Below are 23,223 nucleotides of genomic sequence, written 5' to 3'. Positions count from 1 at the left end.
GTCTTACGGCATCTTTTGTAAATGTTGGTTGTGGCGGCAGTAAGTTGATTTAAACATGGGAGGGCAGTAGTAGCTAGCTGAGAATTGAATGGTGTGCAAGGAGTGAAAGCATTGGGGACATTCAAGGAGCAGGTACTGTTTGATACTGTTGCTACAGTTAGGAGTATCACTTTTAGTCTCATACATAATAAACCTTAGTTGTGATATATATATTCATTCTATGAGCAGTTTCCTGGAATGAGATCATAAAGGTAACGGCCGGGGATTTTTGTTATTACTTCAGTTTCAGTTTCACAAGAACAGCAAGTTTTAAGTTAACGTTTTTTTCCCATCGTTTAAGATAAGATCTCACTTTTTTTCCCTCAACTGAAAAGACAAGCCTAAAAGCCTCCCAAAGTGCACTTTCTAAAATGATTAGTTCATCATATTACTGAAAATGGCTGAAACGTGCAAGACATCTAAAGTCACACAAATGAAGAACTGAAAGTATAGGCTTATATTTGTTTTCTAACGGTAGAATACAAAGTGTAACTAGAAAGGCCATTTGATGATGGGTTCCAAACCTAGAGACTGTTCTGTGAGTCAAACCCAGAGACTGTTCTGTGAGTCAAACCCAGAGACTGTTCTGTGAGTCAAACCCAGAGACTGTTCTGTGAGTCAAACCCAGAGACTGTTCTGATAGGAATGGCAAAAACAAATCTGAACTGTTTCTGTTAAGTCTGCTGACCCTCTTCACTGAAAGGCTGAGATAAATGTCATGGGATCTTTTACATTGAATTTCTCACTGTAAACGCTCAGTTTAACTTGGTATTAACGTGAATATGTCATGTGGCATGCATTATGTCTCTAAGATTTACATGTACAGTGCATTCAGAAAGTATTCAGACCCTTTGACTTTTTCCACATTGTTACGTTACAGAATTATTCTAAAATGGATTAAACAATTTTTTTCCCTCATCAATCTACACACAATACCCTATAATGACAAAGCAAAGAACATTTTTTTAAATTACATTTTTACAAATGTATGACTATGTACAGTGACACAATTTGCATCATTTTAGCTCTGTACCCCACCACAATGGATTTGAAAGGAAACAATTAAGTTGTGCTTTAAGTGTAGACTTTCATCTTTAATTGAAGAGTTTTGCCAAAGTTATTGTATGAACCGTGTAGGAATTACAACCATTTTTATACATAGCCTGCCAATTTTAGGGGCTCAAAAGTAATTGGACAAACTAACAATCATAAATTAAATTGTGAGTTTTAATATTTGGTTGCAAATTCTTTGCAGTCAAAGACTGCCAGAAGTCTGGAACCCATAGACATCACTAGATGCTGGGTTTCTTCCCCGGTGATGCTCTGTCAGGCCTTTACTGCAACTGTCTTCAGTACCTGCTTGTTCTTTCAGTTTTGCCATCAGCAAGTGAAATGTATGCTCAATTGGATTCAGGTCAGGTGAATGACTTGGCCATTGCAGAACATTCCACTTCTTTGCGTTAAAAAAAAGGATAGGCCATCTGCACTGTGAAGTGCCGTCCAATGAGTTTTGAAGCATTTGGCTGAATCTGAGCAGATAATATAACCCTAAACACTTCAGAATTCACCCTGCTGCTTTTGTCAATAGTCCCCATCAATAAATACAAGGGAACCAGTTCCATTGGCAGCCATACATGCCCACGCCATAACACTACCTCCACCATGCTTCACAGATGAGGTGGTATACTTCAGATCATAAGCAGTTCCCTTCTCAATACTCTTCTTTTCCCATCATTCTGATACAAGTTGATCTTTGAATCACCTGTCCAAGGCTTTTTAGATGTTTTTTGGCAAACTAATCTGGTATTACTCTTTTTGAGGCTTATAATGGTTTACATCTAGTGGTAAACCCTCTGTATTTACTCTGGTGAAGTCTCTTGATTGTTGACCTTGCCACCGATATGCCTACCTTCTGGAGGGTGTTCTTGATCTGTCCAACTGTTGTTAAGGGGTTTTTATTCACCAGGGAAAGAATTCTTCTGTCATCCACCACAGTTGTTTTCCGTGGCTCACCAGTGTGTTCTTTCTTTTTAAGAATGTACCAAATACAGTGGGGCAAAAAAGTATTTAGTCAGCCACCAATTGTGCAAGTTCTCCCACTTAAAAAGATGAGAGGCCTGTAATTTTCATCATAGGTACACTTCAACTATGACAGACAAAACGAGAAAAAAAAATCCAGAAAATCACATTGTAGGATTTTTAATGAATTTATTTGCAAATTATGGTGGAAAATAAGTATTTGGTCACCTACAAACAAGCAAGATTTCTGGCTCTCACAGACCTGTAACTTCTTCTTTAAGAGGCTCCTCTGTCCTCCACTCGTTACCTGTATTAATGGCACCTGTTTGAACTTGTTATCAGTATAAAAGACACCTGTCCACAACCTCAAACAGTCACACTCCAAACTCCACTATGGCCAAGACCAAAGAGCTGTCAAAGGACACCAGAAACAAAATTGTAGACCTGCACCAGGCTGGGAAGACTGAATCTGCAATAGGTAAGCAGCTTGATTTGAAGAAATCAACTGTGGGAGCAATTATTAGGAAATGGAAGACATACAAGACCACTGATAATCTCCCTCGATCTGGGGCTCCATGCAAGATCTCACCCCTGGGGTCAAAATGATCACAAGAACGGTGAGCAAAAATCCCAGAACCACACGGGGGGACCTAGTGAATGACATGCAGAGTGCTGGGACCAAAGTAACAAAGCCTACCATCAGTAACACACTACGCCGCCAGGGACTCAAATCCTGCAGTGCCAGACGTGTCCCCCTGCTTAAGCCAGTACATGTCCAGGCCCGTCTGAAGTTTGCTAGAGAGCATTTGGAGGATCCAGAAGAAGATTGGGAGAATGTCATATGGTCAGATGAAACCAAAATATAATTTTTGGTAAAAACTCAACTCGTCGTGTTTGGAGGACAAAGAATGCTGAGTTGCATCCAAAGAACACCATACCTACTGTGAAGCATGGGGGTGGAAACATGATGCTTTGGGTCTGTTTTTCTGCAAAAGGACCAGGACGACTGATCCGTGTAAAGGAAAGAATGAATGGGGCCATGTATCGTGAGATTTTGAGTGAAAACCTCCTTCCATTAGCAAGGGCATTGAAGATGAAACGTGGCTGGGTCTTTCAGCATGACAATGATCCCAAACACACCGCCCGGGCAACGAAGGAGTGGCTTCGTAAGAATCCTTTCAAGGTCCTGGAGTGGCCTAGCCAGTCTCCAGATCTCAACACCATAGAAAATCTTTGGAGGGAGTTGAAAGTCTGTGTTGCCCAGCAACAGCCCCAAAACATCACTGCTCTAGAGGAGATCTGCATGGAGGAATGGGCCAAAATACCAGCAACAGTGTGTGAAAACCTTGTGAAGACTTACAGAAAACATTTGACCTCTGTCATTGCCAACAAAGGGTATATAACAAAGTATTGAGAGAAACTTTTGTTATTGACCAAATACTTATTTTCCACCATAATTTGCAAATAAATTCATAAAAAATCCTACAGTGTAATTTTCTGGATTTTCTTTTCTCATTTTGTCTGTCATAGTTGAAGTGTACCTATGATGAAAATTATAGGCCTCTCATCTTTTTAAGTGGGAGAAATTGCACAATTGGTGTCTGACTAAATACTTTTTTGCCCCACTGTAGTTGATTTGGCCACACCTAATGTTTTTGCTGTCTCTCTGATGGGTTTGTTTAGATTCAGCCTAATGATGGCTTGCATCACTGGCAGTGACAGCTTTTTGGACTTCATATTGAGGGTTAACAGCAACAGATTCCAAATGCCACACTTGAAATCAACTCTAGACCTTTTATCTGCTTACTTTTAAATGAACTAATGAGGGAATAACACACACCTGGCCATGGAACAGCTAAGCAACCAAATGTCAATTTACTTTTGGTCCCTTAAAAAGGAGGGGTCCACATATAAAAAGTGTTGTAATTCCTACGCTGTTCATCCGATTTGGATGTAAATACCCTCAAATTAAAGCTGAAAGTCTGCACTTTCAGCTCATATTCATTCAACTCCAATATGCTTTGGTATATGATGTTGGAGACAGCTAAAATAATAATAACTTAGTCAATTTCCAAATATTTATGGACCTGACAGGAAGTATTTAGACTCTCTGCTATAAGACTCGAGAAAGAGCTCAAGTGCATTCTATTTCCATTGATCAGCCTTGATCTTTCTACAACTTAATTGCAGTCCACCTATGGTAAATTAAATTGATTGGACATGATTTGGAAAGGCACACACCTGTCTATATAAGGTCCCTCAGTTGACAGTGCATGTCAGAGCAAAAACCAATCCATGAGGTCAAAGGAATTGTCCGTAGAGCTCCGAGACAGTATTGTGTCAGGACACAGATCTGGGGAAGGGTACCAAAAAATGTCTGCAGCATTGAATGTCCCCAAGAACACAATGGCCGCCATCATTCTTAAATGGAAGAAGTTTAGAACCACCAAGACTCTTCCTAGAGCTGGCTGCCTGGCCAAACTGAGCAATCGGGGGAGAAGGGCCTTGGTCAGGGAGGTGACCAAGAACCACTCTGACAGAGCTCCAGTGTTCCTCTTTGGAGATGGGAGAACCTTCCAGAAGACAACCATCTCTGCAGCACTTCATCAATCAGGCCTTTATGGTAGAGTGGCCAGATGGAAGCCACTCCTCAGTAAATGGCACATGACAGCCCGCTTGGAGTTTGGCAAAAGGCACCTAAAGGACTCTCAGCCCATGAGAATCAAAATTCTCTGGTCTGATGTAACCAAGATGGAACTCTTTGGCCTGAATGCCAAGCGTCACGCCTGGAGGAAACCTTGCACCATCCCTACGGTGAAGCATGGTGATGGCAGCATCATACTGTGGGGAGACTAGTCAGGATCGTGGGAAAGATGAACAGAGCAAAGTACAGACAGATCCTTGATGAAAACCTGCTCCAGAGCGCTCATGAACTCAGACTGGGGCGAAGTTTCACCTTCCAACAGGACAACGACCCTTAGCACACAGCCAAGACAACGCAAGGAGTGGCTTCAGGATAAGTCACTGAATGTCCTTGAGTGGCCCAGCAAGAGCCTAGAATTGAACCATTGAAGAATGGGAGAAACTCCCCAAATACAGGTGTGCCAAGCTTGTAGTGTCATACCCAAGAAGACTCGAGGCTGTTATCGCTGCCAAAGGTGCTTCAACAAAGTACTGACTCAAGGATCTGAATTCTTATGTAAATGTGATATTTCAACAACAAAAAAATTATATACATTTGCAAAAAATTCTAAACCTGTTTTTTCTTTGTCATTATGGGGTATTATGTGTAGATGGATGAGGGAAAAATGATTTAATCAATTTTAGAATTAGGCTGTGACGTAACAAAATGTGGAAAAAGTCAAGGGGTATGAATACTTTCCCGAATGCATTGTATCTATTTGAGTTGTATCTATTTGAATGCTATCATGTATGTACAGTTGAAGTCAGAAATTTACATACACCTTAGCCAAATACATTTAAACTTAGTTTTTCACAATTCCTGACATTTAATCCGAGTAAACATTCCCTGTCTTAGATCAGTTAGGATCACAACTTTATTTTAAGAATGTGAAATGTCAGAATAATAGTAGAGAAGGTTTTATTTCAGCTTTTATTTCTTTCATCACATTCCCAGTGGGTCAGAAGTTTACATACACTCAATTAGTATTTGGTAGCATTGCCTTTTAAATTGTTTAACTTGGGTCAAACGTTTCGGTTAGCCTTCCACAAGCTTCCCGCAATAAGTTGTGTGAATCTTGGCCCATTCCTCCTGAAAGAGCTGGTGTGACTGAGTCAGATTTGTAGGCTTCCTTGCTCGCACACGCTTTTTCAGTTCTGCCCACAAATTTTCTATAGGATTGAAGTCAGGGCTTTGTGATGGCCACTCCAATACCTTGACGTTGTTGTCCTTAAGCCATTTTGCCACAATTTTGGAAGTCATTGTCCATTTGGAAGACCCATTTGCGACCAAGCTTTAACTTCCTGACTGATGTCTTGAGATTTTACTTCAATTTATCCACATCATTTTTCCCCTCATGATGCCATCTATTTTGTGAAGTGCACCAGTCCCTCCTGCAGCAAAGCACCTACACAACATGATGCTGCCACCCCCGTGCTTCACGGTTGGGATGGTGTTCTTCGACTTGCAAGCCTCCCCCTTTTTCTCCAAACATAACCATGGTCATTATGGCCAAACAGTTCTATTTTTGTTTCATCAGACCAGAGGACATTTCTCCAAAAAGTACGATCTTGTCCCCATGTGCAGTTGCAAACCGTAGTCTGGATTTTTTATGGCGGTTTTGGAGCAGTGGCTTCTTCCTTGCTGAGCTGCCTTTCAGGTTATGTCGATATAGGACTCGTTTTACAGTGGCTACAGATACTTTGTACCTGTTTCCTCCAGCATCTTCACAAAGTAATTTCCTGTTGTTCTGGGATTGATTTGTACTTTTCGCGCCAAAGCATATTCATTACTAGGAGACAGAACGTGTCTCCTTCCTGAGCGTTATGACGGCTGTGTGGTCTCATGGTGTTTATACTTGCGTACTATTGTTTGTACAGATGAACGTAGTACCTTCAGGCATTTGGAAATTTTTCACACTTTTTTTCTGAGGTCTTGGCAGATTTCTTTTGATTTCCCCATGATGTCAAGCAAAGAGACACTGAGTTTGAAGGTAGGCCTTGAAATACATCCACAGGTACACCTCCAATTGACTCAAAGTATGTAAATTAACTTATCAGAAGATTCTAAAGCCATGACATCATTTTCTGGAATTTTCAATGCTGTTTAAGGCACAGTCAAATCAGTGTATGTAAACTTCTGACCCACTAGAATTGTGATACAGTGAATTATAAATGAAGTAATCTGTCTGTAAACAATTGTTGGAAAAATTACTTGTGTCATGCACAAAGTAGATGTCCTAACCGACTTGCCAAAACTATAGTTTGTTAACAAGAAATTCGTGGATTGGTTGAAAAACGAGTTTTAATGACTCTAACCTAAGTGTATTCAAATTTCTGACTTCAACTGTATATACACTGTGTACAATACATTAGGAACACCTTTTTAATATTGAGTTGCACCCCCTTTTGCCCTCAGAACAACCTCAATTTGTTGGGGCATGACACTACAAGGTGTCGAAAGCATTCCACAAGGATGCTGGCTCATGTTGACTCCAAGGATTCCCACAATTGTCTAGTTGGCTGGATGTCCTTTGGGTGGTGGACCATTCTTGATACACACAGGAAACTGTTGAGTGTGAGAAACCCAGCAGCTTGCAGTTCTTGACACACTCAAACCGGTGTGCCTGTCACCTACTACCATACCCTGTTCAAAGACACTTAAATACACTGTCTTGCCATTCACCTTTCTGAATGGCACACATACAAAACCATGTGTCAATTGTCAAGGCTTAAAAATACTTCTTTAACCTGTCTGCTCCCCTTAATCTACACCGATTTGAAGTGGATTTAACAAGTGACATCAGTAAGGGATCAAAGCGTTCACCTGGATTCACCTGGTCAGTCTGTCATGAAAAGAGCAGGAAAGAGTGATTTGTACACAATGTATTTTGTGTATAAAAAATGTCCATGTTTTCATCAGCTTAATAAAAGTAAATTGTGAGTCAAATTGAATATTTAATAAACTGACATCAATATCACAATTGCACGAACCAGTAACAACAGTGATACAGTTATTACATATTACTTAACCATTTGATGTGACAAAAGCTAAGTTCTGTGAGAGTGCTCAGCACCTGCCCAAGTCATTAGTATATAAAATGGAAGAATTAATGTAGCGGGTTGAATCAAGGTAATTCTTTTTCACCCATCCCTATTTCAAACAGCAGTGAAACAAGTGTTTTGTCTCAAAAAACTCCCTGTGAGATCCGGCCAGCCAACTGATAGGTTTGTTATTTTGACATTTAAAGGTTAAACATATATCCAAATGTCATACTCTATCTGCAACAAGTGGAAGACTACGGCCTATGCATTTCACTGAGATTAAAAATGTCTCTAGAGCAAAGCTGGATAAATAGTATACTGCACCAATATTGACAGCTGTATTTGATTTGCTAGGTTTTTGTTGAATACCTCCTAAGTTTATGCATAGATAAATTATGATTCAGCAAACCATTCCCATAGGTGAAATGCACATTTCAGTGTGGTAGAGACAGTTTTGTTGAAAAGATCAGAATGTCAGATTTTGTTTAGGCTTATATGTAGGCCTAATTTTAGCTCATTTCAATGACCATCTAGACAAAATGTTTTTTTTATTGCTTTTAGGTCAACATGTGCACTTATATAATGATCAAATATATAATCTGTTTTGTTTTTTTCATCTGTGTAGACTAGTCTAGTAAAACAATCAATTTGAGAAAGGCTACATGATAGTAAACAATTATTAAAACTGCTTCAATGTGCCTTGAGCCTACTATTGGGTGTTCAGAATGCTGCTATCAAAAACTCAAACTCCCAGACTCACTTGCTGTCCCCTTGACATGACGAACCAATGATGATCCACTGAAGACGCCTTATTTCGAGGTGTGCTGAATTAGAGGCGCTTCTTGAATAAGGTTGTGCTGAAGCAAAGTAAACGATCTTCGGGATTCAACGTATTGTTTTGTAATGAGTAAGTTTTTTTTTTAAATGTTAAGTACCATCAGCTTTCATTGTTTTAGTTGGAGAAGAATCTAAATGTTTTGGTAAATACACGTAGTTATAATGATGATGTAGGCTGGAAATTGTGGCACTGTTTAATAACATTTGCAATCAGACAACAGCCTATTGTTTTTTGTAACGCCGATCACACATTCAAATTTTTATAATACGAAATAAAATGTGATGGGAGGTTGTGAAATTGTGCTTAAGGTAGGCTACATTACCTGGGGCAGGTAGGCTATTGTAAGGATGCAAGTTAACTGACAAAGTTTTTTTTAATAGAGACATAAATTACATGCATGCATGTACGTTCATACATGACAAGGGACGTTTATGCAAATGTTATAATTTGTATACTAAATTAACCTTTTCGTTTAAAAAAAGTACTAAGCAGAAACATTTGAAATGCCTCATTCAAGCAATATAGAAATATTAGGAGCATTCCTAATTACTGGTTTGGAGCTTATAACACTGGAATACAACCCAGATATGGTCAATTGCAATTTATGAAGACTTAAGCAGGTTACTTTAAACTGTAGATGAATTTGTATGACATAGAAAAATACTTGTGATTCATTGGAAGTACCTTAATTACATATCTTTTTCTTTAAAAAAGTCCTTCATACATTGACCAAAGTACATATTTGAACAGATGAAATAGAGAAGTTCTATAGAAAGCATGATTCATGCTGTAAACCACAGCTCAGGAAATGGCTGATCTCGAAAGAGAAGCATATATTGGGTGGGGAAGAGATAAGAATGTGGTTGTTCACAGTTCATGGACAATGACAAATACGTTGACAGTTGTCAGGATGGAACATGGACTGATTCGCTTTCAACCTTTTTATGTCTTCTACATTTGGATCAGGAATAAGGGTTTTTCTTCAGCAGCTAACAAAGACATGTTGTACCTAAAAATGATGGAGGGGTTTGGTGTATGATCATTTGTTTTCATTTATTCACCAACACATGCAAATGAAAAACTGAAAATCTAATTAAACTGTCTGCCTTTTACATTACATTTCTCATTTTCATTCACGTTGTAATGCTTTCATATCAGGATGGGGACCACATAACTGCGGTTAGACTCATAAGCAGGAAGTGGTTTTGTAACCATGTGGTTTTATATTAGAACTGCATTTTCTTTTGTCGGTACTGAAGTGTGTGTTAGTTTACAAAATATTCAGTGATAGATCACAAGTGTACTCTTTTTTGCTGCTGGCACAGGACTGGAAAAGCAACCATAGGGGAACTAAAGAATCAGCCTTTCACATAGGTATCGTTTTATTGTGTCTTGTTCTGGATCACCTGGTCTGCCTGATGATGAATATGGGACATACACCATTCTTTGCTTACAGTTAACACATGCCCTGTATGTAGTGGAGGGTGTGTGCTCTCGCATAGTTGTGACTGTTTTTCCCCCTGTGTTCTGTGGCAGTATTAGATCCTGAAGGGGAGCGAGACACCAGTAAGAGACAAGTCAGGGAGGGGGGCAGAGGTGTGGAGGGGACACTGAATCAGGTGAGACGGGACACTGTCATTTATCACTCATAAGGACTCCAGGCAGCTTGAGACACTTTCAGTACGCTCACATCCTTCATTTCTTGTGTTTAATTTCCCCACTGCTTTCAGTTCTCTATTTCTTCAAACATCAAATAAGCATAGCAAATATTAGGCTTATGTAAAGGGATGAATTTTCTCCGAAAAATTTTATGTTTTCTTCTTCTTTACAGAAGTTGTAAAATAACAAAACCCCAAATCACCTGAAGTCACATGCATGTCTTCTCTGATATGTCTGATATGTGGCCATACAATTTGAAAACACAAATATATCTAAAGGGAATGATTTCTACAAATATTTTTTTTTATGGAATGTGAAGTACAGAGGCTACCGAAAGTCGAGTGTTTGTTATTGATGAGTGTATTTTATGTTTATGGTTTGCGTATGTTCATTGTGGCATAAATTCACAATTTTGTTTTGTCATCATCATAGGAAATAATATTGCTAAGTGTCATGTTGCAATATCACAAATCTGAACGTTTCAGCTTATTCACAAATGAGTAATAGGAGGAAGGTGATTATTTTATGTGGGAGTTAAGTGGGTGGTGTCTTATGGAGTGTGAAAGAATATATGTACACATTTCCCTGTAATTGCACTATCTACACATACAGAAACTGCAGGAGTTCCACTCAGACACAGTTCTTGTAATTGAAGATTTGAAAATAAAAGTTAGAGCAGAGAAGCATCAAATTTCCAAGACACTGATCTGAGATGAAAGACTGTGGTTTCTGTGGTGACAAGTGGCCTGTTGATAGCATCAACCTGGCATCAATCAACGTGAGTCTTGTTGACACATTGACATCAACATCTCCTACGCCCTTTTCCTAAATGTGAATGTGGGGGAAATGTAGAGGCTGTTTACTGACAGTCTTTCACAGCGATATTCATGCTTATTTTAGTGTGTGGTTTACTGTGATGTATATTGTATGCTGGGCTTTATGACTCGGACTGCAGTTGTTTCCTGTATGAAACCAATGTCACATGGAGCTGACTGACATCTCTCTGTTTTGTGGTCCAGCCATGAATAGAATGCATTTATTCAATATAGTATACATATAAATTAACAACTGGCTTGCTTATCTTATAATACTTACTGTAAACCTGTTCAATAGTCACGTGCAACTAATGCATTACGTTTTTAGAAAAATACTATTGAATATTTTCTGGAAATGTATTGCCCTATATGACTAATCCATATTCCAGTCATAAATGCTTTGTCTTTGTTCTTATGAAATTTGCAGTGTAACTCATTGACTAACAGATTATATGTGAAGATGGCTGTGTATGTCATTAACAATTATTCCACAACTCTGTAAAGTACTTAACCATTTAACAAAATATATTTTGTTGAAAATAACCTAAAAAGCAACGTAACTCATCTATCCATAGCAAGAGAAAGAGTTGCAGCTGGCCAGTCAAGGCAGGAAGAAGAAAGTGAGAGAGCGTTGCATGGTGTTGGTGGAAGCTCATGGATGAAAGATGGGCTGTTGTAGCTGGGAACTGTGTCTATGGGACAGCTGTAAAGAGCTGTGAGTCAGTCAGTGCTATCCCAAATAGGGGCCTACATCTTCACTATGACTCACCACTGGGTCCCGCTTCTCGGAACCAGTAACCACAGATAGGAACCTGATTCAATATGAAACTCTGGTTGACTTTTGCCTACAGTGCAGCATACACCACCGAAACAAAATAGTCTCTGTATTTGGTGATTCAGACTGGGATATTGTATTTAACATATGTTTTCATTTTCTACTCTCATTTGATGTAAATGCAATAAAACGATCCAACCTCAACACTATCTGTCCAGAACCCTGTGCAAATTGAACCTGTATGCTGTTGCACAAAACCAAGATTTTCCCATTCAGAATTTGGACTGTTGCCAAAAATGATCTTTTTACAATATTTATAGTACAAATTATGATACGGTATCAGCAGTTTTGGGAATTTCAGCTTCCTATACTTTTGTAATGTTAGTAAGTGTCAGTTTGATCAGTTTAAAGTGTCATAGACACTTCTCATCCTGACGAGTGCAGTGAATTTGAGGACATTTATTGGTGAGCGCTGGGGTTAATTTCTGCTTGCCTCTACTGTTTCATTTCTCATTTGGTATCCACCGCATGTTGTGACTTTTCTACTCGTCAGTGTTTGCTTACACAAAGCTTAAACAGAGTTCATAATAATCAATTCCTGAAATATGCCTCTGAAAACAACTCTATGCTTCACCAATAGCACTACTGATAATTGCAAACAGAATTTTTTTACCTCACTTTTTTTGCATGGAACAGATTCTAATCATGTGAACTACTTCCTACGCTACTCAGTCTTTGTCATTTCTAAATTACATTCATCCCATTCACTTTCATGTCAGTGGAAAATAAATGTATAACAAAGGGCTTGTGAGTAAAGGCTTTGTGGGGGAAAGAGGCCTTTCATACGGTGTAAAAAAACTATTCATACCTTCATATTTGTTATTACCAGGTCCAGACCAGATGTCTGTTGGTTTCCCTTTTGTACAGGATGTATGGTTACTTATTGAAAGGGGTGGTAAAAGGCAACTCAATTCTAGTTGTCCAAGAAAGGACAAGTAGTCTGAGAACAGACTGAGACTTTGTTGCAATCAACAACAAAAAATGATTTCCTATCGTAAGATTGGTTTATTTGCTCATTGCAGTTCTGTTTTGAAGACTTACATGTAAAGTAATAGTATGCATTCCTGGAATTGGATTTACATTTCTATAATTTCTCTCCCTCTTTTGTCGATTTGGTGGTCTCTACCGTAGAATTCTGCAGCGATGGAGATTTCTGACTCGGCCAGGGACTGTGAGGAGAGGCCCAGTTCTAGCCCAATGGAGACAGAGGAGAGGTCCTTCATAGCAGGTTTGCACTGTTTCATGAAGGACCGTGGCACACCCATCGAGAGGATACCACACCTGGGCTTTAAGCAAAGTGAGTCCATGTTCAAAGCATATAGCCATAGCTTTATCACCCAATCTCTGTCTGCATACATTATTATATAGATTCATTTCCTCTGCTCTTCAGAGCACCTCAATCTCGAGCGTAGTTTGAAGTAAATGCATGTGTTAAGACCATCTCATCATACTATAGCTTCATAGCGAACAATATTAACTATATCATTGTTCAATGTCCCCATGTAGTTCAAATGCATATGGTTTCTACTTGCAGTTAACCTGTGGAAAATCTACAAAGCTGTTGAGAAGCTTAACGGTTACGACTCTGTGAGTACACCCATATATAGTACAGAATCATTCAATACCAGACATAGGTTGTTGCTGTTTTTTTACACTTGACCTGATTGTTGATCATACAGACAGATGGCAGTGATAGCTACTCTCATTGTATATATTTGTTATGTTGTCAAAGAGACCACGCAGCTTAGCATCTTGTGTGGCACATTAGCTTTAGTTGACAGGATGTTAACATGATTGTTCCTACCACATTAAGAGCCGAGTCCACACTAGACTGCCAACATGAACCTGGCCATGTAGCCTACCGTTCAACTGCTTTGTTCTCTTTGGCTGAATGAAGTTTCCACTCTGTGGCATGTGTACACGCCCAATGTGCTGAGAGAGGAAGGGTTTCTCTGAAATGCCACTTGAGTAAGATTTCACAGCAGCTTGGCCAATAGGACCTTGTTCTCTATTTTAGTAATGGGCCATTCATTTAAGCTCCCTCCAAAAATTCTTAATTAGTTCCAAAAGACAGATTAAACATTGTCTTATACTGTACGTCAAATATAGGAATAGTGATTCTGGATTAGTGTCTTAAAGGTGCATGTTTGCTCACTATGGTGTATGATGCAACAGGTGACATCGCGGCGGCTGTGGAAGAATGTGTATGATGAGCTGGGCGGCAGCCCAGGCAGCACCAGCGCTGCTACCTGCACCCGCAGACACTATGAGAGGTGAGGACAGATACTGCTTTGCTCCCGCTAACCTGTCAGTCAAATCACTCCCTGTTTTCATGGTGTCATCTGTTTGTGTTAAATACAGGCTTGTTTTACCCTTTGAGAGACAGTTGAGGGGGGAGGAGGACAAACCTCTGCCTCCAAGCAAACCGCGCAAACAGTATAAGAGGAGTCCAGACGGCAAGGGGAGCAAGTCTGAGGGCAAGAGGAAGAGGCCCCATCTGGAAAAGGAGACAGATTCTGAGGTACCTCACCTTTTACCTGTTAATGGCCATTGTCATAACAAAGTCACTTCCTGTTCTCTATTACTCCTGCCTATGTACCCCACCTGTATGAGTGGAAATGACCTCTATATGTTGTCTTGTTACAGGGCCAGGTACATTCTACTCCATTGTCTCCATGGACTACTCCATCTGAAAGCCTCCACCCAGACCATCCTCCACCAATCAGTGAGACTACCGTGTGTGACGACCTCTCTTCCTCAGCATGCACCCTATCCCGCCCAGCCCAGGGCCCTACCTCATGCCCCTGGAGAGGAAGTCAGCTCCAGTCTGCTGCTGCAGATATCATCTCTCCTCTGGAGAAGAAGAAGCGTATGGCCCAGGCCAGCCTGAGCGAGTCCCAGGACTCCCAGAGCGCCAGACAGGGGGACTGTAAGGGCAGGCCCTCTGTGATCCACTGCTCCCAGTCCCCAGGGCTGCTCCTTCCCAGCCGGACACGCACTTCCTCTGAGGGCTCTCCTCTCCCTCCGTCCTCCTCCTCCTCCCGTAGCCCGTCCCCCTACTCCATCTCTTCTGAGGACTGTCCAGCACTAACTGAAGACAGGCCCCCAGTACCAAAACCAGAAGTACCCCTTAATTTTTCCAGCAACCCTATATCTGCCCACAGTGGGGTCCACAAGCCTCAGACCTGCAGCCCCGATGTCAAGGAATATGTTGGCTTCCCTGGAGGACAAAGAGATTTCCCTCAGGTCAGCCCCCTACCAGTTGAAACTGTCTCTATCAAAGGTCGAAGTAAAAACTCTGTATGGAGCCCTGTCTGCAATGGGAGTAACAGACATCCAACTCATCAAATACCCCCACCAACGTCTTGCACATATACTGTTAGGTCTTGCTTGGTTCCATCCACCTCCAGTTTCACCAAGGTTTATCCCAAGTCTATGGAGTCTTTGCGGCCTATACCCTTTCAGCCAGGTTACACATTCCATCAGAACCCAAATAGGCCCATGTTGCATGATGACCGTCTGATTTATAAGAAGAAACTACAGATGGTCCCTCGACATTATCAGACGGAGAAAAAGGAGAAGTCCAGGACAATGTTGCCCAAGCCACTTCCAACTCAACAGCCTGTGTTCCACCCTAATGCCAGCATCCCAGTGTCCTACCTCATCCCAGCCTATGACAGGACAAGGGGAGACTCTGGGCAGAAGCCACCTGTACACCCTCTCTTTATACCTACCCACGTCAGACTGTCCCAGTCCCAGACCAGCCCTATGTACCGCCATGTCCCAACGGGACACACCCATACTTCCTCTTATGAGCCTGCTCTCTACTCCTATCCCTTTCACATTCCTATATGTAATCCCCATACTGGATACAGCATCACTGGTGTGCATTATCCTCACACCAGGCTTTGATAGCCCAGCCTCACTCTCAGACTCAAGGCCTAATGACAATGTGACAAGTCAAACAGAGATAATGACAGTACCTGCTTCGTTCTAGACATTTTCAAAACTTGCCTCGAACACCGCTGCATTCTATGTGAGTGATCAACAGAAAAACATTGTTGTGATTGTTATGCTGAGATGTGCTCCCCTCCTTGGCAACTGACAGAATTGCACTGATAAAAAGGACTATACTTTCTGTATTTATAACAATAACTTTGAGGTTTACTGCTATGCACATGTGCTTTTATGGTATGATCCAATCATTTTACATTGATATAATTTATGAAACAACACAGATTTATTTTTCTATTTCTGAATAAAATCTAAAATAATTCCTGTCTCATCCTAGCCTGCATTCTTTGGTAAGTAACCATGGTCTTTTTTTCTGCAATATTTTAATTACTTTTGAGCCAAATCAAACTTCTAATTAACATGCTCCATGATAAATGTTTGAGAAATGGGACATAGCACTTGAGCCATGGAAAGTAAACTACTGTTCATTAAATTAAATATTTCATAAATGTCCCTAGCACAGGGCAACGCCTGAGCTGAAATAAACATAGGTTTGCAAATAATAATTGTATTGTATTTACTGTAGGCGTGAACCAAACACTGCGCGTTTGTTGCGCACATTTGAATGTCTCTGACGCATTCACGCATTGCATTCAGTTGGCGCGAACTTTAACCGGAAGTGTGTGTTTCTCGTTTGTTGTTTCTGTGTTGTGCTGTCGAAATCGAGCTTTACAGTGTTGTTATTTGTAGTTGTAATGTAGAATGTTAACATTCTGCGTAGTTCAGCAGAGTACCAACGTTTTCTGGTCAGCCGTTGAATAATTATTGTAGACTAAGCAAGTCCGCTGAAGAGCAATCATGTCGGATGCGATGTCTGATGATCATGATGCCAGCGACATGAGCGGAGGAGATGACGGCCAAGAAGATGTGATGACTCCATCGGAACTGATTGGGAAACTGGAAGAGGTAGATAACTAACTAGCTAGCTAGCAATGTTCACTATACTGTAGCCAGACACACATGTTTTGCAATGCACAGATCCTGTCAATACAAAAAAAGACATTGTCACTGCTGCTACTCTATCATAAAGTATGTGTGTGTGTGCTCCTCTGTCCCCAGGCTTGGCTGAATGAGAAGTTCTCTCCTGAGCTTCTAGAAAACAAGTCAGAGAGGGTGGAGTGTGTGATGGAGCAGCTGACTCACATGGTAAATGGTAGTGGGGTGCCTTGCATAACTGAGGGGTGCAGCAGCTGTGTCTCTGTGAGCATGAAGGTTCCAGTAATAATAACAAGACTAATACCTTGTGTGATTCTGTTGACAGGAGGACAATCTGCAGCGGGTTAGGAAGGGTGATATGAAAGCCAGTGTCCACCGCATGGAGATTGACAGGATTCGCTATGTCCTCAGCAGCTACCTCCGCTCTCGCCTCCAAAAGGTAACAACATCCCAGCATGGTGTTTGATGATGTTCTTATGAGAGGGACTATAAATCAACGCTCAGATTGACACCGTTCTCTCTGGTCCTTTGTTACCTATGTAGATTGAGACGTTTTTCCCTCATGTCCTGGAGAAAGAGAAATCTCGAGCAGAGGGAGATACTTCGTTCCTGTCTCCAGAGGAGTTTGCCTTTGCCAAAGAGTGAGTGTTTTGGTGCCGTTGCCGTTTGCGGTTATAATGTCTGTCGCTGGATGAAAGTCTGTGCGTTGTTCGAATGTCTTATTTACTTCCATTATTATTTCTCTTATGTGCTGTGTTCCATCTCTTCCATTCAGATATCTGGCCAACACAGAGACCTATCTGAAGGCTGTAGCTCTGAAACACATGCCCCCAAATCTACAGACAGTGGATATGCTAAAAGCAGGTGAGGCCTGGCAAGGTATTATTTACTGTAAACAATATTCTGATGGGCTGCTTGTATAAAATATCAGTGGCATAATGTTTAATGTGCAGGATGGAAGCATTGATTAACTCCCATGTGTAATGATGTGTACCCAGTGCCAGAGCCCTGTCTGGACTCCTTTGTGTTCCTGCGTGTGAGGGCGAGACAGGAAAACATCTTGGTGGAACCTGAGACAGACGACCAGAGGTACAGTATCACATATGATCATTGGGCTGATTGATGGGTGCTACAGCTTCACGAGAGCAGCTCCATTTTTATTTGGAAAGGCATACTACTATCTCATTTTGATGATGAAGTATCAAGATTCAAGAATAAAGTCATGATTTGGATGTTATTCATGCGGTATTCTGTATATCCAGTAGGTGGCAGCATATGTCTGTATACAGTGCCTTGCAAAAGTATTCACCCCTTGGCATTTTTCCTATTTTGTTGCATTACAACCTGTAATTTAAATAGATTTTATTTGGATTTCATGTACTGGACATACACAAAGTGGTCAATTGGTGAAGTGAAATGAAAAAAATTACTTGTTTCAAAAATATAAAATATATATATTTTTAAACTGAAGTGGTGCATGCATATGTATTCACTCCCTTTGCTATGTAGCCCCTAAATAAGATCTGGTACAATCAATTACCTTCAGAACTCACATAATTAGTTAGATTGCACACAGGTGGACTTTATTTAAGTGTCACCTGATCTGTCAAATGATCTCAGTATATATACACCTATTCTGAAAGGCCCCAGAGTCTGCAACACCACTAAGCTAAGCAAGGGCTACCACCAAGGAAGCGGCACCATGAAGACCACAGAGCTCTCCAAACAGGTCAGGGACAAGGTTGTGGAGAAGTACAGATCAGGGTTGGGTTATGAAAAATATCTGAAACTTTCCCACGGAGCACCATTTAAATCAATTTTGTTTTAAATGTAAAGAATATGGTACCACAACAAACCTACCAAGAGAGGGCCGCCCACCAAAACTCACAGACCAGGCAAGGAGGGCATTAATCAGAGAGTCAACAAAGATAACCCTGAAGGAGCTGCAAAGCTCCACAGCGGAGATTGGAGTATCTGTCCATAGGACCACTTTAAGCCGTACACTCCACAGAGCTGGGCTTTACGGAAGAGTGTCCAGAAAAAAAAACATTGCTAAAGAAAGAAATAAGCCAACACGTTTGGTGTTCGCCAAAAGGGATGGGGGAGACTCCCTAAACATATGGAAGAAGGTACTCTGGTCAGATGAGACTAAAATGTAGCTTTTTGGCCATCAAAGAAAATGCTATGTCTGGTGCAAACCCAACACCTCTCATCACCCCAAGAACACGACCACCAGAGTCTCTGGGTTCGCGCCCAGGCTCTGTCGCAGCCGGCCGCAACCGGGAGGTCCGCGGGGCGACGCACAATTGGCATAGCGTCATCCGGGTTAGGGTGGGTTTGGCCGGTAGGGATATCCTTGTCTCAGTATGTAAAATGTAATGAAATGTAAAAAAATAAATTCAAATTTAATAAAATGTATGCACTCTACTGTAAGTCGCTCTGGATAAGAGCGTCTGCTAAATGACTAAAATGTAAAATGTAATGTAAATGTAACACCATCCACACAGTGAAGCATGGTGATGGCAGCATCATGCTGTGGGGATGTTTTTCATCGGCAGGGTCTGGGAAACTGGTCAGAATTAAAGGAATGATGGATGGTGCTAAATACAGGGAAATTCTTGAGGGAAATCTGTTTCAGTCTTCCAGAGATTTGAGATCGGGACGGAGGTTCACCTTCTAGCAGGACAATGACCCTAAGCATACTGCTAAACCAACACTAGAGTGGTTTAAGGGGAAACGTTTAAATGTCTCGGAATGGCCTAGTCAAAGCCCAGACCTCAATCCAATTGAGAATCTGTGGTATGTCTTAAAGATTGCTGAACACCAGTGGAACCCATCTAACTTGAAGGAGCTGGTGCAGTTTTGCCTTGAAGAATGGGCAAAAATCCCAGTAGCTAGCTTATAAAGACATACCCCAAGAGACTTGCAGCTGTAATTGCTACAAAAGGTGGCTCTACAAAGTATTGACTTTATGCACGCTCAAGTTCTGTTTTTTTGGGGTCATATTTCTTGTTTGTTTCACAATAACAAATACTTTGCATCTTCAAAGTGGTGGACATGTTGTGTAAATAAAATTATACAAACCCCCCAAAAAAATTTTAATTCCAGGTTGTAAGGCAATAAAATAGGTCAAATGCAAAGGGGGTGAATCCTTTCGCAACCCACTGTATATGTGTTTTCAATTTACTCTTACTGTCTGCAAGAATATACCCGTGTACTCCACAGACATTGTTTTGTTATTTATTGATATTCCTGGTCTTTTGCTATTTGAAATGTTTTGTCCATTATTTTCTTTCAGAGAGTATGTTGTGGATCTTGACGAGGGTTCTCAGCATCTGATGCGGTATCGCACTATAGCACCTCTGGTTTCAAGTGGAGCAGTACAGCTAATTTAACTGTCAAGGTACTCAACTAATAGGCCACACTGATTTCCCTCATATCTAATCTATGACACACACACACACACACACACATATCCATACTGTGTTTTTAAAATATGTTGGAGTGTGCATGATTCCAATCCAAATCTTACATTATAGACTGCTTTGTACTGTCATCATTTAAATTTTTAGCCTTTGCTTTTTGCCCTGAACATGGTCTCTTGGCAGTTAACCAAGTTGGATTCTCTCTCTTAGAACGTTTGCTTGAACAACGCATTACCAACACAACAATGAGGCAATTTGCCTCTGAACTGCAACACAACAGGCAGTATATTATGTTAGCATGTGTGCAGATCTGTCTCTGTAATAACATAGGCATAATCTATTTGGTCTGTTTTAGGTGCCTCTGTCCTTGGTTCAGATGCAGCTGTTAGTCTCCAGTTGTGATGGATGATGACCAGAGGAACACTGACTCCCTTCATTGAACATTGCCTATATTGATTGAAGTACATTGAGGAGGGCTATATGGGCGTTATTTGTGGACTACCAACTCTTCAGGAGCCGGGCATGAACTGGAATGTCTGCAAATATGTTACTGATTTACGTACCTGAGGACACTCATATCTCTCACATGAAGCCTGCTTATAGTTGTAATGGTGATCATTGGATATATAGGAGGCTATAAGTGAGAGAGACTTGAGGATGACAGGAATACAATCATGTTATCTACATGTACATTATTAGGTTGAGTGGTACAAACAAATATAGTGAGTGTTTGCTGCTTGTACAATAAATGTGATTTGAATGGTGTAGAGAATGCCATTTGCAATTATATGTGAGAATACTCTTGCTTTCCAACCACGGTGCAAGCATGCCATTGCCATACATAAATTTGTATTTGGTGTGCTGTTGCTGCCTTGGTCATATGATGTGGTCTATTTCAAATCTGGGTGTTAGAATTGCTTAGACCAATAGAAATAAAGATGTAGATTTATGTTTTTAGACAGACTGATATTAATACTTTGACTCCATGGTATGATGACAAGTCACCTGTTTTGGGGACCTGTGTGTTTCTGGAGCCGGTTCCGATCGCTTAAATCGATATGTGGACACAAAATGGCTTGCATTGAGCGGTAGCCCTGATTCTCACGCATACAGGAGTATGTCTCTTCTGCCTTTGTGAAGCATGATAAGAAATCTAACACCACTTGAAGCTGGGATATTCCTCCTACCATTTAATTTGGTCTTCCGGCTGTCAAGAACTAGACTTTCCTCTAGCATTTTGCCGGTGCATAGTGCCATTCTGTTTTTTTAACCTGAAAAAAATCCTGTCCTTAATGATTACAAGCATATCCATAACATGATGCAGCCACCAGTATACTTGAACATGTGGACAGTGGTACTCAGTAATGTTTCATATTGGATTTGCCCCAAACATAACACTTTGTATTCAGGACAAAACGTTACTTGCTTTGCTGCATTTTTGCAGTATTACTTTAGTGCCTTGTTGCAAACACGATGCAAGTTTTGGAAATTATTTATTCTGTATACAAGCTTCCTTCTTTTCACTCTATCAATTGGGTTAGTATTGCGGAGCAACTACAATGTTGTTGATCCATCCTCAGTTTTCTCCTATCACAGCCATCAAACTGTTTTAAGATGACTATGGGCCTCATGGTTCTAGTCCACATGGAACTTATTATGTTTATTTATTTATTTTTATTTCACCTTTATTTAACCAGGTAGGCAAATTGAGAACACGTTCTCATTTACAATTGCGACCTGGCATGTGACTTGATAAGTAATCTTTTACTCCTGAACTTTCACTGAACAAAAATATAAATGCAACACGTAAGGTGTTGGTTTCATGAGCTGAAATAAAAGATCCCAGAAATGTTCCATATGCACAAAAGCAAATTTCTCTAAAATGTTGTGCACAAATTTGTTTACATCCTCGTTAGTGAGCATTTCTCCTTGCCAAGATAATCCATCCACCTGACAGGTGTGGCATAGCAAGAAGTTGACTAAACAGCAAGATCATTACACAGGTGCACCTTGTGCTGGGTACAATAAAAGGCCACTCTAAAATTTGCAGTTCTCACAAAACACAATGCAACAGATGTCTAAAAATTTGAGGGAGTGTGCAATTGGCATGTGGACTGCAGGAATGTGCCATTCATCTGCAGCCATCACCTCATGTCTCAGCATGATAATGCACGGCCCCATGTCTCAAGAATCTGTACACAATTCCTGAAAGCTGAAAATGTCCTAGTTCTTCCATGGCCTGCATACTCACCAGACATGTCAGCCATTGAGCACGTTTGGGATGCTCTGGATCGACGTGTACGACAGCGTGTTCCAGTTCCTGCCAATATCCAGCAACTTCGCACAGTCATTGAAGAGGAGTGAAACAGCATTCCACAGGCCACAATCAACAGCCTGATCAACTCTATGCAAGGGAGATGTGTCACGCTGCATGAGGAAAATGGTGGTCACACCAGATACGGACTGATTTTCTGATCCACGCCCATACCTATTTTTTTAAGGTATCTGTGACCAACTGTAACGATTGTTCTCCTCCTCGTCTGAGGAGGAGCAGGGATCGGACCAAAACACGGCTTTTGTGGAATACATAATGAGATTTTATTGAAACAAGACGAACACGAAACACACTTGATAAATTACAAAATAACAAACGACGTAGACCGACCTGAACATGAGAACTTACATATAACGAAGAACGCACGAACAGGAACAGACTAGACAAACGAAACAGTCCCATGTGGTACAAACACTGACACGGAAGACAACCACCCACAAACAAACGGTGTGAACAGCCTACCTTAATATGGTTCTCAATCAGAGGAAACGTAAAACACCTGCCCCTGATTGAGAACCATATCAGGCTAATTAACAATGAACCTAAAGATAGAAACACATAACATAGAATGCCCACCCAGCTCA

General features: G+C 40.8%; 2 protein-coding genes across 2 annotated transcripts; both read left to right on the top strand.

Moving 5' to 3' along the window:
* The first annotated feature begins 8,605 nt into the window (after nt 1-8,605).
* LOC129826324 (AT-rich interactive domain-containing protein 5A-like) lies at nt 8,606-16,364 on the top strand. The gene is made up of 7 exons (XM_055886915.1): nt 8,606-8,689; nt 10,157-10,239; nt 13,061-13,226; nt 13,464-13,516; nt 14,105-14,202; nt 14,291-14,450; nt 14,576-16,364. Exons 1-7 carry the CDS (start codon nt 8,686-8,688, stop codon nt 15,839-15,841), a joined length of 1,830 nt encoding a protein of 609 aa, XP_055742890.1. The 5' UTR covers nt 8,606-8,685; the 3' UTR covers nt 15,842-16,364.
* A 163-nt stretch (nt 16,365-16,527) lies between these two features.
* LOC129826323 (DNA replication complex GINS protein SLD5-like) lies at nt 16,528-21,265 on the top strand. The gene is made up of 8 exons (XM_055886913.1): nt 16,528-16,849; nt 17,003-17,089; nt 17,205-17,318; nt 17,423-17,520; nt 17,655-17,743; nt 17,878-17,968; nt 20,178-20,282; nt 20,660-21,265. Exons 1-7 carry the CDS (start codon nt 16,742-16,744, stop codon nt 20,272-20,274), a joined length of 684 nt encoding a protein of 227 aa, XP_055742888.1. The 5' UTR covers nt 16,528-16,741; the 3' UTR covers nt 20,275-20,282; nt 20,660-21,265.
* The last annotated feature ends 1,958 nt before the right edge of the window (nt 21,266-23,223 follow it).

This window comes from Salvelinus fontinalis, chromosome 28, assembly GCF_029448725.1.
Source record: "Salvelinus fontinalis isolate EN_2023a chromosome 28, ASM2944872v1, whole genome shotgun sequence".
NCBI classification, from domain to species: domain Eukaryota; kingdom Metazoa; phylum Chordata; class Actinopteri; order Salmoniformes; family Salmonidae; genus Salvelinus; species Salvelinus fontinalis.
The sequence above is the reverse complement of the archived record's forward strand: the minus strand, read 5'-3'. Positions and strand labels throughout refer to the sequence as shown.